The following is a 16203-nucleotide window of genomic DNA, read 5'->3' as shown; positions in this document are numbered from 1 at the left end:
AAGCCTATCCCATCTACTTAAAAGGTAGGGTATTGTTATATCTTAACTCTTGGCTGTTATCATGACTCTGATTCATGCTCAGTGATCTGGAAGGGATTTTTAAAAACAGGGTGACTTTACAATATAAGCAATTTTTTGGCTTTGGTAAGTTAGTCCTTGCTCCTAAAAGGGCAAGACAATGTTCTGGGTCACTGTGCTTAGAGACCCCCTCATGCATAAGAAATGTCAGCATTTTGTAAACTCCACAATGAATAAAAGCATTCCAGATATGAGCCGTCTGTAGGCGCAGCACTCTCCCAACACCTCCCAGAAGCTCTCTGAACCCCATCTTGGGTTTTTATGGAGGCTCCATCACATGGGCGTGATTGGTTAAATCATTGGCCATTGGTGATTGATTCAACCTCCAGTCCCTCTTCTCCTCCGCTAAATCAGAGGGTGGGACTGAAAGTTTCAACTCCATTCAGTTTGTTTTTCCTGGAAATCAATGCGCCCCTCCCTGCCCCTGCATCTTTAGGTGCTTCCAAAAATCATCTTCCACAGTTGTTGTGGAAGGGAGTTTGTTATAAGTAACAAGACACATTTCACCTTTATGGCTCTGTCATGAACTGAGGACAAAGAGACCAAATATAACAAAAGATGCTCCACTGCTCTTACCACACATGACATTTCAAGGGTTTTGGGAGCTGTGGACCAGAAACTGTAGACAAAGACCAAATATATCTGAGAAATATATTTTGGTCATATGAATGATCAAATATATATTATAAATCGGAATATCAAAGAATGACAAATAGGAAACAACTGAATTGTGATAGAGGAATGGTTAAATAAATCATAGCACCTTCAAACCAAGGAATTTTGTGGCCATTTAAAGCTTGTGGTAAGCAGTAAGAGTGCCACAGTATAGTAAGTGAAATGAAGTCTTAGAATCATATTCATGGTATTCTTCCGTTATTTCAGCTGATAGAAAAACCCTGTGCCTACGTGGTTGGTAATGCATTTTTAAAAAGATTTCTTGGAAGGCTGTATCAAACCATCGTAAGTAGACTCTCCTTTCACTTTTTACTCTACAATGACCCCGAATGAGGAACTTTTTATAAGCATGTGCTAATTTTATAATTTTGAAACAATTTTTAAATGCTGGTGGCAACATAGCAGTCAAAGGGAAAAAGCGTTTGAAGATGTGAGATGGGACAATGAAAGGAAGATCCCTGAGGAAGCAGCAAGAGATGAGGACCATAGTGTAAGTAGTAGGAGTAGCCAACATTCATTTAGCAACTGAAATGTGCCCAAAGGTGTCCTAAATGCTTTACAATGTTACTTTATGATTCTATGAGGTAGTGTTATCAGTCAAGGAAATGGAGGCACAGAGAGTTCACACAACTTGCTCACAATGGTGCAGCTGGGATTCAAAACCAGGTGGTCTGGATCCAGAGCTAGTGCTCTTATTCACTGCCCTCTACTGCTGGCTGATGGTCAGGGATCAGAGCACAGGTGGAGGACTAGCCTGAGGGGCAGAGAGAAACCTCACTGAACCACTGTATTAGTTTTCTATTGCTGCATAACAAATTACCACAAACTTAATGGCTTAAAACAACTATTTAGTATCTCACATTTCTGCAGGCCATGAAGTCTGGGCAGGCTCAACTGGGTTCTCAGCTTAGCATCTCACAAGATCAAAATCAAGGTGTTAGCTGGGTTGGGCCCACATCTGGAGGCTGTAGTGAAGATCATGCCTCCAAGGTCATTGAGGCTGGCAATATTGAGTTCCCTTTGGCCCTAGGGCTGAGTTCCCCATTTCCTTGCTGGCTGTTGGTCAGGGGACTCTAATTAGTCTGCTGCATTCTTCTCCTCGTAGCCCTGACTTCTCCTCTATCTGAAAAGTTGGCAATGGCATGTGGAATCTCTCACAGGCTTAAAATCTGAGTTCCTACATTGTGACCAAAGAAAACCCTGGAATTTTAAAGGACTCTTATGATTTGGTTGGGAACACCAACATAATTTCCCTTTCTTCATGCTTGTAAAATAATCTAATCACCATATTTACCAGTTATGGAGAATAGGGGGAAAATCCTGGGGCCATTTTAGAATTCTGCCTCTCACAACTATGGTGATGGATGGTGGGATGTCTTGGTGAAGGAAGGTCTGAGGGCTTGTAGTGCTTTCCTGGATAGGATTTGAAAATACTCAACTTGAAGGACATTGTTCTAGGATGAAGGTTTGAATAGGTGACTGGCAAACTTTGCTAGTCAGCTTTATGGTATAAGTTGATTTTGGAGATGAATTTGGGGGGGTACTAATCTACATGGCTGTGTCATTTTTCTCTAGCAGTCGGGTTTATGTGCAGAGGGGGTTTGTGGTTCTTCTGAGAAAGCTAGGCCAAAGGGACCCCAGGTCAAGGAGATGACAGGCTTAAGTGATGGACTCTGGAATCTAAGCCAGAAATAGAAGACAGAGAAAACCAGAGGGAGTAGGGACAGTTACCTTGCAAAAGCTGCAGGGGATGGCCAGATTCCAGTTAGAGCAGCAAGTGGAGGAATGCTCCAGTAAGAGGTTAAAGATACAAAGCAGTGGTTCTCCAAGTGTGGTCCCCAGACCAACAGCGTTAGCATCAATTGGGGACTTGTTAGAAAGGAAAATTCCTAGGTCCACCCCAGGCCTACTGAGTCAGAAACTCTGGAAGTCTGAGAGTACAGGAACCTGTAGCACTCTATTTGATTTTGTTGTCCCAAAGGTTTGAGAATCATTGATGCAGATTCTTTCCTATTGTTTAAGAACATTTCATCATGAATGGGGCAGTAAGAAATTTCCAGGAGACAAGAGGCCAGGACTGGGTAGGAAACATCATGAGACATAAAGAAAGAACAAATGGTCCAGGTTGTGCATTCTGAGCTAGGCTGCTAAGGATAAGTTTAAAGCATGCCTAAATTAATTAACCTCAGGGTTTTCAGGAATAATATGCCCTGATGATTCTAATCTGGACCATTTCTTACTGAGATACTATTCCAAGGCCAAGACCAGGAGCATTTATTGATAAGGATCAGAGATGGGTCCATTCTGGGCATGGATTGGCCATTCTTTAAAGAAGGGGGAAGCCAACCCCCAGGGAAAGAGGCTGGAAATGGGAGTAGAAAGTTCCTGGGACCCTGAAAACAGCAACAGACCCTACTGAATAGGAAGGGACACTTACCTGTGAGCAAGATCTAGCTCCATTTGGCTCAGCAAACCATAGGACTTACTCTCCCTTAGCTGCAGGCACCACTCTGATGGGCTGAGATGCTTCTCCTGAGGCACAAAGCTAGAAGAGCACAGGTGGGCCGTGCTTAACCAACAGGATGAGGAAGGAAGTGACGGAGACATTTTGGGATGTGGTAGCTGACTCGAAATAGTAATTCCCCTACATTCTTACAATTTTTCTGAGACAGTTACTCTAGGAAAATCTTGGGACTCAGGCAGTAAGATCCAAGTAAGTTAAATTCAATGTAGCCACCCAAGATTTTTCACTATTGTTATAGGAACCCTGCCCCACCTTCAATTAATCTCAGGTGATTATGAACACACTGTACCTTTGGTGCAGCAAAGCAGAATGTACTTGATATTAAAATCAGTTTTATACTGTTAAGTTAAAAAGTAATGTGTAGATGAATATGTAGCATTTGTATTAAAAAAAAGCGCCCTATGCTTGTGATGTATACAATACTCCTGGAAACTTCACAAGAAACTGGTTAAATTGGTAACCACTGGGAAAGGGAATTGGGTAGCTGAGGGAAAAAGGAAGTAGGAAGAGTTTTCATAATTAAATCTTATATACCTTTTAAGTTTGGAGCACATGTATGCATTATTAGAAATCAAAGATAAATACATTTAAAAAATAAATAATGAGCTTTTATTATCCTCAACAACAGAGGAAAGTCAAGCCTGAAGTCTATGGGCAGTAAGTAGCCCCACCAAGGAGGGTGAAAGCTGTGGCAGCACCTGGAGGAGCTTCCTCAGAGATTCCCTTAGTCTGGACACCCTGCCGGAGGCATTTCTAAGGGATCACAAACCACAGTGATCAGCAGGGACAAAAGCTTTCCGGCCTGAAATCAGCAGCTGCCCAGAGCTAGCACCTGGCAAGATACAACCCACTCTCCTCTGGGTCACACCTTTACTGGAAGGTAGGTGAGAATTCGCACCTGTGACACCAAATCTCCTCCTGTCTTGGTGACTCTCTCTCCTATTCCTCTCCGATCCCACATTCCTCTGATCTTTGGCCACAGTGTTAGTTTTTTGAGAAGAGAATGCTGAACAAGTCAAGTTCTTGTCATTCCGAGTCTGAACTCTCATTTGACTTGGAAGACTTATGCTTTCGTTTTTTCTTCTTTTTCTTTTCTTTCTTCTTTTTCTTATGTTTTTCTTTCTTCTTTTTCTTGTGTTTCTCTTTACATTCTGAGGAACTGGAGCTGCTCTCATCTTCATCTGAGGTTGAATCCTCTAGTAACTGTCTTAACTGTTGTATCCTAAACACATAAGAATGAAAAAAAATAAACATGTAAGATGGCCAAAGAACCATATTCAACTTAAAAATTTTTTTAAAAGATATAAATATAAAAGCAGTAGTGAGGGTGAAAAATGTCACAAATAACCACCTTTTTGAAGACAATATTTATTTTTATTTTTGCATGTTTTCCCATTCTTGTCTTATTTTACATGATTGTAACCAGTGTACAAGCCACTTTGTATTCTTCTCGTTGTCCTAAATATTTCTGCATGTTTCCATATTCCTCGTTATTATAACTTCTAACAGATGCACACTTTCCTAAATCATTCCCCACTGCTCAAGTTCAAACTAGGTAATCTACCTCCTCAACAACTATAATTCAATGTCACCAATTTGGAAAAAAAAAACAAAACCAAAATGACTTTTTTTTTCCCACCTTATCTTTAAGCTAGTCTAGGAATTTTTAACAAAAGCTTAGCTCTTTAAAGTCACTAGATAAGGTAAATTATAGTTGCCAACTTCAACTATCAGTGCCATGAGTGGGCTGCGCCAAGCCCACTGTTTTAAGCTAATCCAAGTAGAACAGGCTGGCCTGCTCATTCTCCACGTACTGGCCTATTCAGAGATTACTCCTATTCTCTAAATATTTCACAATTAAAGCACCATATTTACTAAACCACTCCTCTAATACCGGAACGGTTGTTTCTAACTTTATATAACTTCATACTTTAAGAGGATATCGTTATCATCAGGACAACCTCACCTTATATCCTTCTCATGTCTTTTATTCTCTCGTATGATGTCATACATGGGATCTTCATGTGCCTTGAGGGTTAGAGAAGATTAAAATTAGGCCACGCTTCACAGATTATTAAATGAAAATTAAATCCCTCTTTCACTGAAACTAGGTTTTTTTTTTTCCCTGTTTGGTGTAATTTTATATTAAACATGTCCTAATCTTTTCTAAAGGTTCAAACTCATGGAGGCTATGAAAAAGATTTTCCAATATACAAATACAGGATATAATTTACATAGCCTTTATAAGGAAATAAACCATGGCAAATCATTAAATACTACTCAAGGTTAGAAATATTGAGGTAATTCTATTTGTTCCAGGTGGAAATAATGATAAAGAGGTATTATTAAGCAAAACAAGTGAGTTGGAAATGATACATAAGAATGATTCACTTATGGGTGCACAAAAACATACTGTTTATGACCAAAGAGAAGTCTGGAAGTATACTCATTAAGCTACTTACTACAAATTCCCTCTGGGAATAGAGGCAAAATTGGACTTGAAAAATCAATTGCGAAAAACCTTACTGTTTCCATTTTGTTAAAATAAGGCAAATGTATCTTGTAATATTTGTATGATTTAAAATTACTTAAATTACTTAAAAATATGAATGCATGTAGAATGAACTTTATAGTATGTGAATTATCTTTAAAATACATTTATTATAAAAATTTTACACATCAAAGAAAACATAGTTAAAAATGTGTATTATCTTACCACTCAGAGATATCCACTGGAAATATTTTAGTGTGGTTCTCCCAGTAATTATTCATAATTCACAAAAAATTATAGTCATATATATAACTCTTTTTCATATACGTTTTCATGAATATCTTCCCGTGGCATTACATATTTTTTTAAAACATAATTCTTAAAAGCTATATGTTTTATATGTTGTCGTAATTTATGTTGTATATTGGACACTGAAGTTGTTTCCTTTTTCTTCAGTTTCTATTTTTCAATCATATAAATAATTCTGAAAGTTATCCTTATATATTCATAAAAATTTGTGTGTACTTATGTTGTTAGATCAATTCTTAGAATTCAGATTTCTAAATTAAAAAAATATGAGTATGTTTAAGTTTTTAAGATTTATCATCAAATTATCTGTTATAGGCACTCTAAAAGTTGACATTCTAGGTAGCAGTGATTTGTCCAGGACATTTTCCGTAAATTAGTAAAATGAAAATCTAATACTGTAAATGTCTTAAAATCCTTGGAAAATGTTCATAAACCCCATATTTGATATATGCTGATAATCCCAATATATCTAGTCATAGCATAGTTAAACTGACTAAAACAGTTACTGAATGATGAAGACACACCCCTGGGATGTGTCTTTGTTAAAATCAAGTGACGAAATGGTAGACTGATTTTTTTTTTCATCTAAAGAGGGCATATCATTTGTACACACACTTCTAGTCTATGACAGAAAAATATATAATCTTTAGACAAGGACTGGCAAAATAGAACCCTGATTTTTTCTTTATGAAATATGATTCTTTTACATAAGTAGCAAAAGTGATTGAATAAAGATGTCTACCAGAAAAAAGCAGTGCTCTGAAAACATAAGTAAATAACAATTTAATAAGCATTTTTTTGTTAATCAACTAATTTGTCACACAAATTCTACTTAATAGAGATGTAGTTAATAGCAGATACTTTGGCCTAAAGGATTTTGGGAATGTTTTTCATGTGAACCTCCAGTTCACTGTGACTGCCTGATTCACTGACATTCATCATCTCCAGCAAATTTAAGTTGACACTCTGGGGTTTTACTTACTACTCGAAACTGTTCCAACTTTTGGTTGCCTTTGATAAAGAAAGGGCATTCTTTGTCACCTGTTCGGTGACCATATCGTTTACAACGCCAACCTAAAACAAAGAAAAAGACATATATTTCTGTAAGATAATGTATTTTTACTTAAGATAAACTATCCGTAGATCATATTAAAGATATCCTTCAGTTCGACTCCAATTTTAAAAGTAAATGTAATTAATGGATGAACCATGAAAAGAGAGGGAAACTAATTACTTTCTCAATTATCCTTTAATTGTAGAATTTTAGAAATGAACCAAGTACTTACTAAATAATCCTACTCAAAAAGCAAAGTGTGATTTTTTTTTTTACCGCATGTTACAGGTTGAATTGTGTCATTCCCTCTGCCTCCTCATTGGAATGAATGTCCAAACCCCTGGTACCTAAGAATGTGACCTCACTGGGAGATAGGGTCTTTAGAGAGGCCTGGAATAAATCCTTTCCTCAAAGCCCTCAGAAGGAGCCAACCCTGCTGACACCTTGATTTTGGATTTTTAGCCTCTGGAATTGTAACTCAGCTCCATGTAAAACTGGTTCTGGTCCAGACCAAACTCTTAATTTCCAAGTCAATGAAAGTGAATGGCAAGTGAAGCAAAACTAACTACCCCAGCACACAGAGGAGTGGTTTTAAACTTAATTTTAAGCCCTGTTTCTTTAATTAAATGCCTCATGTTGGATGTCAGAGAGATGATACACGAAAAATGAATGTGGGGTGAGAGGAGGGCTGTGTCCCAGGTCTTGGTTGAGCCCCTGGAACGTGCTCTGCCAAGTGTGTATGTGGGTTCTTGGCTTCCTGCAGGAAAGAATTCAAGAGTGAGCCACAGCTGAGTAAAGGTAGATTTATTAAAGAGATACATACTCCATAGAGTGCAGGCTATTTCAGAAGGTGAGACAAAGGCTACGAGGTGTGGGGGTTGGGTGCTAAATAGATACACACTCCCTAGACAGAGTGAGGGGGCCGTCTCAGAAGATGAAGAAGTGAGAGTGATCTTTAAACTTAATTTTAGAAAAAGGAAATATAATCAGTGTAACTCTGAGAATAATAAACACAAAGCATTTATTTACCTAAATTATGATACAACTTATTGGGAAAATGGGAAACATGGAGGGTATGTGTATGGAATGAGATAGAGGCAGGAAAAAAAGAGTTGAACTCATGTCTTCCATAGTAAGAAGTCAACAGATAATGAAGAGATCTGAAAAATCAAGGGGCAGGAATGTAATCATATTTGTCTAGATACATAAGGATAAACTTCAAAATAACCTTCTTTAAAAAGATTGAGGTGGTTGCCTTTAGGGTGAGAGGAATGAAGAAAAGGGGCTGGGAACTGCTATTTTAACTATGTGCATGAAGAATCTTTTTTTTTCTCTTACATGAATAATCTTTATACAAATAAATGTCTTTAAAGGCAGCAGAACGCTTTCTTCAAATGCCATCTTAGGCTGGATGCAGGTGTCACTGCTCTGGTGCGGTGGAGAGTGTGCACACAGAGCTCTACCTGTTCCAGACCCACCCTCTGTGACCCGTGGCTCCTCTCAGGTTACCTGGATAAAACCTCAACACCACTGAGGCAAGACCCAAAGGGATCTCACCCCAATGCATCTCTTTTCCCCCATGACATTTCTACATGGAGTATCCTTTCTGTTACAGGAATATCACTGTGTATACTCTGCAGGCAGCTATGGACCTGGAAGACCATGGCCAGTGGAGCCAGAAGTCCTGGATTCAAAGCACTGCTCTGCCCCTTACCTCAGACCACTTACTAACATATGCAAGGGGGCTTCACATCTATAGAATAGAGATCATGCCCTGACTTTCACAGCACTGTGGTGAGAATGAATTAATTAAAAGAAATGAACATGTTTTGTAAACTGTGGACCATGACTTGCATGTATTGAGGATGTTACTTGAAACCCTTTCATACTCACACTGCATGACTTTGACTTCTTTCCCCAGTGGCATCCAAAGTCCTTTGGTTGGTGCATGGGCCAGAAATTCCCTGGCATGTTCATTGCCTGGGACATCTGGTATACAGTCTTCTGGCTTAGTCTCATCTTCCTGAAAAAGGAAACAACGTGTAAGCTCTACGGCAAGAAACACCACTGGAATTCTCTCCCACCTGTTTGAGAATAAGCATTGTCTAGCTTTCTTATGGGCTCCAGATCCCAATGTCATCAAGTTACCCTCTGAAGAGCTAAAAAGACAAATTATAACTGACAGAAAAAACGAAAATAAGTATGCTAGAAGAACTATAACCCCAAAACAAAGTAGCTGTTCTTGTATAAAAATTACAGTGTTTACACAGGATTGATCTGTAAACTCCAAATACTAATTCTAGATCACAAAAATTAGATTCTAAGATCACAAAAAGCTTTCTATTCACTTAAAATCTTTGTGGGATGATGCAGAGTATAGAATTAAAGTAAGGTTTCCTAGAATAATAAAAATAACATGTAGATTAAAACAGATTATTAGGCCTTTAAGGCCACTTCCATTTTATATAATCTCATACATGTCATATTTGTGAAATGTGTTTTCACCACCAAGTAACTGCACTATACAATTAAGGTGCTGTTTTTTTTTTAACCTTATGATTTTTTTCAAGTTTCCATGAATATTAAATTTATAATGGAAGAATGTTTCTAAAAATCTTTTTTTTTTTTCCAATTGAAAGTTACTAAACAGGACAGGTTGTTTTGGCTGTCAGTCCTCTAAGTCTCGCTCCCGCAGAAAGACACTGACACTGTGGCCAGGGTGCTGGAGGAGGGACTCGGGCACCAGGGGAGGCTGCACTGGATGAGCTTCAAGTCCCCTCAGAGTCCACTGTTCTCTGAGCTGATGACATTCAAGAAACCAGCACCAGGAGAGTCAGAGAAGGAACATGGGGAGCAGAGCTTTGAGAAGATGCAGTCACAAGCGAATGTAGGGGAGCGATCGCTGAGAAACACACGTGGGCCTGCAGTGGTTTCTTATTTATTTAGTCAGACACAAGGCTGATTAAATTTCTGCAAAGGCACAGACTGTGACAAAGTGTATGAATGGACTGGCATCTGCAGGGAAGAAGCAGGACTATCATAAACAGAGGTTCAAACCTTATGCAGCTTTTTTTTACTAACAAGTGACTGAGTCTGAGTACTGAGTGAAACGTCTCAGAGAAAAACCAAAAGTACAAACTTCACACTGACCTTGATAAGCCCAGGAGGAGGTTTTTCATAACTAGAAAGGAAAAAAACACCTGTCATCAACCATGTTCATATGAACATAACACATTTCAATCAGCAAAAAGCAACTGCAGAACAAAATAAAAAGGCTTTTTTTTAAGTAAAAGGTTAAAAACTACATTATAACTGAAACAGTTAATAAAATATGCCCAGCAGTCAGAGATCCTACATAAATAACTAAGGAGGATGGGGGCAGTGCAGGGAGGAAGGAGCAAAGCCAGAGGGAAGGGCCTGTTGTAGGGGAAGGAGGTGGGGGTGACCTGTCCCAGAGTCTCCCTCTCCCATCTCCCTGCCCTCCAGCTCCTGATTTAAGATCATCCCTGCTGGGCCATTCTGCCTGCTCAGGCTGCTGTCTGCAACTCAGCTCTCTGATAGCCCTCTATTCCCCTACTGACCTCGCCTGACTCAGGGTGCAGGACACCTGCTTGGTGCCTGCATGACAGGCGGTACTCAGTAAAGAACTACTGCTAAAGAATCAGATAACTGATTGTGTGTAAATGTACTTTCCCTCCCACCAACAGAGCCCAGGGTCCTGAGGATACAAATCATGCCTGGGCTCCCAACTCATGTCCACTTTTCATCATTCTGCTGGAACTTCCGGAAGAGGCTTCCGGATGCCAAATTGGAAAATCAGCACCAAATGCTCATGTTCATTTAAATTTGTTTATTTTAAACTAAAAAAAACCAAAAGAGATGTAATTGACATATAACACTGTATTACTTTCAGGTTAATTATGTTCAGTTTTATGTACTGGCAAATTTCAGAGTGTGCAATACACAGTGTGTCTGGTTTTTAAATGTGAGTGTCTAATGGATAAAACTCCCTTCTTCAAAAAAAGTAGTGGAAAAGGCAGGACAACTGAACATCTCAGATCTTGACAACTGAACATCTCAGGTCTTTTCAATACTTCTATAGCAAAATTTTACTGAGAGGGCATCTGGGCGCTATGGCTGGTTTAGAAACTTGGAAATGGGGGAGTTCCAAAATTGATGAACACAGAAGGCAAATTCAGAGATGATAAATTTTCTGAATATTGTACAGTGAAAATGTCTTACTTTTTTAGCATCAGGAAAACATTAATAAATGTTAAAATGGTCAATCATTTCTCTAGTAGTCAAATAGATACTGATTATCCCCAAACTAGTCCAAAATAGTTTAAATGAAAAAAAAAAAGGTAGTAGTGTAAAGGACAGTGTGTTCAGCATGGTTCTATTTGTGTGTATGGGAAAAAGGATATTATATAGATATACATTTACAGACATACAGACATGCGTTTATAGGAATAGACTTACCTCTGGAAGCTGAGGAAGGGAGCTTTATTTTTCACTTACATGTATTTACATGCAAATACATTGCTTCGAACAGTTTTTTTTCTTTTTCCCATGTATTTTTTTTTTAATTGAAGTATAGTTGATTTACAATGTTGTGTTAAGGTCAGGTATAAGAAAATAACTAGAGGAGTGTAAGGGGAACTAAACAGGGCATACCACGTGTCAAAAGGATTTGAATTCAATTTGGAAAAAAACCACTATGGGGCTTTGCATTTAACTGATCAACTTATGCCTGGCTGATCAACTTATCTGTCTTCCTTTCCCAGACTCTCTTAAAATGACAGTAAAAGAAATAAAAAAGGTTAGAAGCCACAGAGAAATCCTGAGGAGAAACTAGCAGAGAACAATTTCAAAACAAGGCTGGGAAGACAATGGAAGGTGGGAGAAGGTAACTGACATCTGTAGGTGGAGGAAGTCACCACCTTTGGAATACAGGGGTTGGGAGTATGAACACTAAGTGTTGAAACCACTAATATGCTCCTTCCCTACATCCAAGAGACCTGGTCTGTCTTCACCCTTGAAAAAGATTGCAGGTTTAGTCCCCTGTGAAAGTTAACTGGAGAGGTCCCAGATGCATGGGAATACTTCGTGTTATAGTAAGTGAAGGATGGAGACAAGAAGGGAAGGGAAAGAGAACTAAATCCTTGCTTACTATAACACAAAGTTAATAGGTAATGTCTATTATTCAATTGAAAAAAAGCATAATAAGCATAAAATTTAGAAATAGTTAAATTCCAGAAGGAAAATTAAGTAGTCTTGTTTGGAGGGAAAGATGTAGGGAGTGTGTGGAGTCACTGAACAGTAGAGATGCGAACTACTGTTTTTTGAAATTAGACTTTTCATACTATTTGATGTTTAAACTACATGGAAGTATTATTCTGGAAATATAAACTTTCATTTAAAAGCAAACAGGCCTCTGAACTGGCCAACTAAATATGTCAACAGCCCAGAACTTTTAAAATCTCTGAATTGAAAAATCTCACTGATCTGAGAATTAAACACCAGGGTTTCTATTTAGTTTTGCTAGTTTTCAGCTCTGTGTATCATTGATCAGGTTAATTAACTGCTGAATCTGCATTTCCTCATGTGCACAAGGAGGTTATAATCTCTCTGACGTCTGTGACTGCTCTGTGAGCTACAGAATAGATGTTTAGTATTAACCATCTGGCATCCTACAGTTAAAGATACTGAAGGCTGGGTGGGGCTGAGCCTTGCCTGAGCTTATCCTAGGGAAACATTTTTGAACATCAGCCTTGCACAGGCAACAAAAAGCACCCCAGAGTGCCTTGAAGAGGCCAGGACTGTGAATGCCAGCGATGCAGCACCTGTATGGGCAACCTCTGCCCCCTGAGGTTAAGCTCAAGGGCTGCACTGAAAAGAGCAGGCCGGGCTGCACGGAAGCATGCATTTTGTACCAAAGCTCCCAGAGGTTAATGATGAAGGATTAACCATCTGAAGACCTTTCCTTACATGATCTTCTCAGCATAGATATTGAGAAATGCCTGAAACTGAAGTAATTCAAGTAACTCAGTGACCACCAAACTCAAAAAAGTTAGACTTCTAAAGCTAATGACAGATCGCTTCTCGGCCTTTTGGCTAAGATCAAGTGTAAAGCTAACGACAGAATTACAGAGGAGAACCGAAAGCGTCATCAATCCAATCTTTCACCTGATGTTTAAATCTCCTTTACAACCCACTCTTCTCTCAATGGTTACCAGGACTCTCCTCCAACCCTGGGCAGCTGGGGAAGCACAGTGCCTCCTAGGTCAGGCACTCTGACCAGAAAGAATGTATGACTCTGGTCCTAATTCTTGTTGACTTGGCCTCTTTGTAGCTTCCACCCTTAATCCTGGTTAAAAAAAAAATCCTGAGGACTAGAGAGAACAGCTCTGACAGCCTCCCCACGAATATTTAGGGACCAGGCCCTCACCCCACTGTTTATTCTACCTTCCCCACCACACTGCCGTTACAGGACTTTCTCTCCCTTATTAACAGCAGATGCAAAGGACGGGAGTTTTATCCAGCTCATAGCGGGCTCCTTGAACTGACAAACTGGAAAAGACCAGAGCGCTCAGCCGCACTTCTCAGTACTCAGTCCCCAAAACCTGACCGAGCGCCTAAAAGTGCCCCAGCCGAACCCCGCCGCCGCCGCACGAGGCATAAAACCGTCGCTTCCTGCTGGGGAGGCGCCCGCCACCGCCGCCGCCCCGACGAGCCTCGGGGGTGGAGCCTCCCCCCTCCCCGCCCTCGGCGCCGAGGGGCGAGACTCCCCACGCGCAGGGGCGGCGGGAAGCCTAGTGTCCCGCCGCCCGGGGTCATAACCCGCACCTGGCTCGCTGGGGCCCGACGGGCCGACCTGCCCCATTGGCGGGTGTCCAAGGACCCCGCCTAAAGCGCCAAGACACGCCGCGCGACGCCGGTCCCCAGCCCGATTCCTCGCAGAAGTCGGAGGCGGGCGTGACGGGCGGAGACTCACAAGGACTCTAGGTGCTTGAGCTCCTGCAGCTGCTGCGCGTCGTGCCGCCGCCGCTTCTGCTCTCGGCGCCGCTGCAGCTCCTGCTCTGGCGGCTCCCGCGGCCGCCGTGCTCCCCGGGCCCCCGGGTCGTCGCGCCCCGGCCGGGACGACATCGCGGCGCCGGGCGGCTGCGGCAGCACCGCGAAGCTGGCGAAGACGTTACTTCCTCCGCGTCGCGCACGCGGATACCCGCAGCGCCCCCTCCTGCCGCCTCTTCGCGGCCCTCCGGGCGGGGTCGGTGTCCAGGCTACGGCCGCCTGCCACCCATCACCCTGACAGGCCGGCGGGGCCCGACGTTCGTCCTCGGAGTCTCAGGCCCTGCAGTTAGGCCGACAGGTGCCGGAGGTAGGAGCGTGCCCTCTGGCGGCGGCCGGGAGCTGAGGCCGCTGTGGAGGGAGCCCAAGCCCTTTCTGCCTGTGGCTGGGCCTCCTCTCGCGATCTCCACTCCTGAAGTCCAGGAAACCTGTGCAAGACACATTCGTATTCCCCTAGTGGCTAGGCACACAGGAATTGCTCCTTACATGTTAGTAGTTCTCCTACTGTTTTGGAAGAAGGCAAGACTCTCCATAGAAATTCTCCAGTTTTCCAGAGCATGTGATCCATGCGATGTATACAGTGTAGTATACTGTATTCAGATAAGGTTTGGGTGCTGGCAATGAAAAGCTAATAAACACTGTGCACTTCTTATGTGGTCGTTAAGCTAAGCCCTTAACAGGAGCTGATTTAATTTTTAAAATCACTGTTAAGTGCTATTACTAGCCATATGTATTACCCTTACTTTACATATAAGAGAAGGCCCAGAGAGTTAAGTGACATGTCCCAGGAAACAGAACTAGGTCAATGAAAAAGTGTTAGGTGCTTAGCTAGGTTGTGCTTTGAAACTGTGTCTGATATATAATTTTTTCAGCTTTGAAATAATGAAAGAAAAATTTTTAGCATTGAAATAATGGAATAAACTGAAATAATGGAAAAGAATCGAAGAAATAAAGGAAGTAAAAGTAACAGCGTAAGGGAAATACTTGCCTCAAATATTCAAATGATTAATACCCAACAGAAATGAAAAGCTCATTCAAATTTATTCAAGAAAACACAAACAGAGGCTATGCAAGGATATATGAAATTATACTGACATATGTTCTGGAACTGGAAAACGACCTTTTGGGGAGGGTGTATAGCTTAAGTGATAAGGCGTGTGCTTAGCATGCACGAGGTCCTGGGTTCAATCCCCAGTATCTCTACTTAAGTAAATAAGTAAGTAAATAAATAAATAAATCTAATTAGCTCCCCAAAACTTTTAAAACTGCTTTAAAAAAATAAAGAAAAAATGACCTTTTCCTCTAAAAATGAAGCCAGTAAGAACTGCTGCACGTTATGTATAATCTAGCCATTCATGGAAATTACCTGGGCCAATAAATGGCCTGTACAATGCCTTATAAGACATCCAAATCCAGTCAAGAAGGATATAGTCTCTGGAAGGTGTGATTTACAAATAAAGAAAATGTAATGTGATCGTGTTACAGATAGAAGTTGGTCTACAGAATCTAGAAGAGAGCCAAGGAAAAGCAATAAGGCAGTGTTTTCCATCGTTGTCCTGTAGAAATCCAAGCTCTGTAATAGAAGAAAGGGGTAAGATCAATCAGACTTGGCCCCATCTCAATGGAAATAAGCTTTAAGACTAGCCAAGTCCCAGTTTCTGATTCTATTCTCAACCAGTGACATTCTTAGTGAGATTCCATATTTTTCCATGTCGGTTTACCAATGGTAAGTGTTAAAATTAAAGAGAAAGGAAATAAGAGATGTGAGGAAAGTTCTCTAGCTACCCAGGAGCTGCAGGGGGCACCATTGTTCTGGGTCTGCCCCTTAGCTATATAGCCCCAAAGCCTGACACTTCTTTGAGGTCTCAGGACAATTGCTCCTTCAAAACAAACCACTCCAAACCTACTGGAAAGAAATAATGAGCACTTTTCTCTCGGCAGTTTCTGTGTATCAGGAACTCCCAAGGGCCTTGATTTAGCAGTTCTGACTGGAGCGCTTTCATT

The 16203-nt window shown here is 40.9% G+C and overlaps 1 protein-coding gene across 3 annotated transcripts in view; it reads right to left on the bottom strand.

Annotated features, from left to right (window-relative positions):
• The window catches only part of LOC102504942 (retinitis pigmentosa 9 protein), a 116291-nt gene extending 101248 nt beyond the window's left edge, over positions 1–15043 (bottom strand). The window contains exons 1-7 of one of the 3 annotated variants that reach the window (XR_004321421.1): positions 14126–15043; positions 10282–10312; positions 9025–9154; positions 7060–7151; positions 5244–5305; positions 4176–4499; positions 3191–3298 (exon numbers count right to left, since the gene is read on the bottom strand). Coding sequence is in view for 1 of the 3 variants with exons in the window: in XM_032483760.1 (XP_032339651.1) it covers positions 4304–4499; positions 5244–5305; positions 7060–7151; positions 9025–9154; positions 10282–10312; positions 14126–14277 (663 nt within the window). In the remaining 2 variants the exon portion in view is untranslated. Of the gene's footprint in view, positions 1–3190; positions 3299–3863; positions 4500–5243; positions 5306–7059; positions 7152–9024; positions 9155–10281; positions 10313–14125 lie in introns of those variants that run through there. The other 2 variants (XR_004321422.1, XM_032483760.1) reach the window with 2 other exon arrangements.
• Positions 15044–16203: the final 1160 nt, after the last annotated feature.

This window comes from Camelus ferus, chromosome 7, assembly GCF_009834535.1.
Source record: "Camelus ferus isolate YT-003-E chromosome 7, BCGSAC_Cfer_1.0, whole genome shotgun sequence".
NCBI classification, from domain to species: Eukaryota; Metazoa; Chordata; class Mammalia; order Artiodactyla; family Camelidae; genus Camelus; species Camelus ferus.
This window is presented reverse-complemented; position numbering and strand designations above follow the sequence as displayed.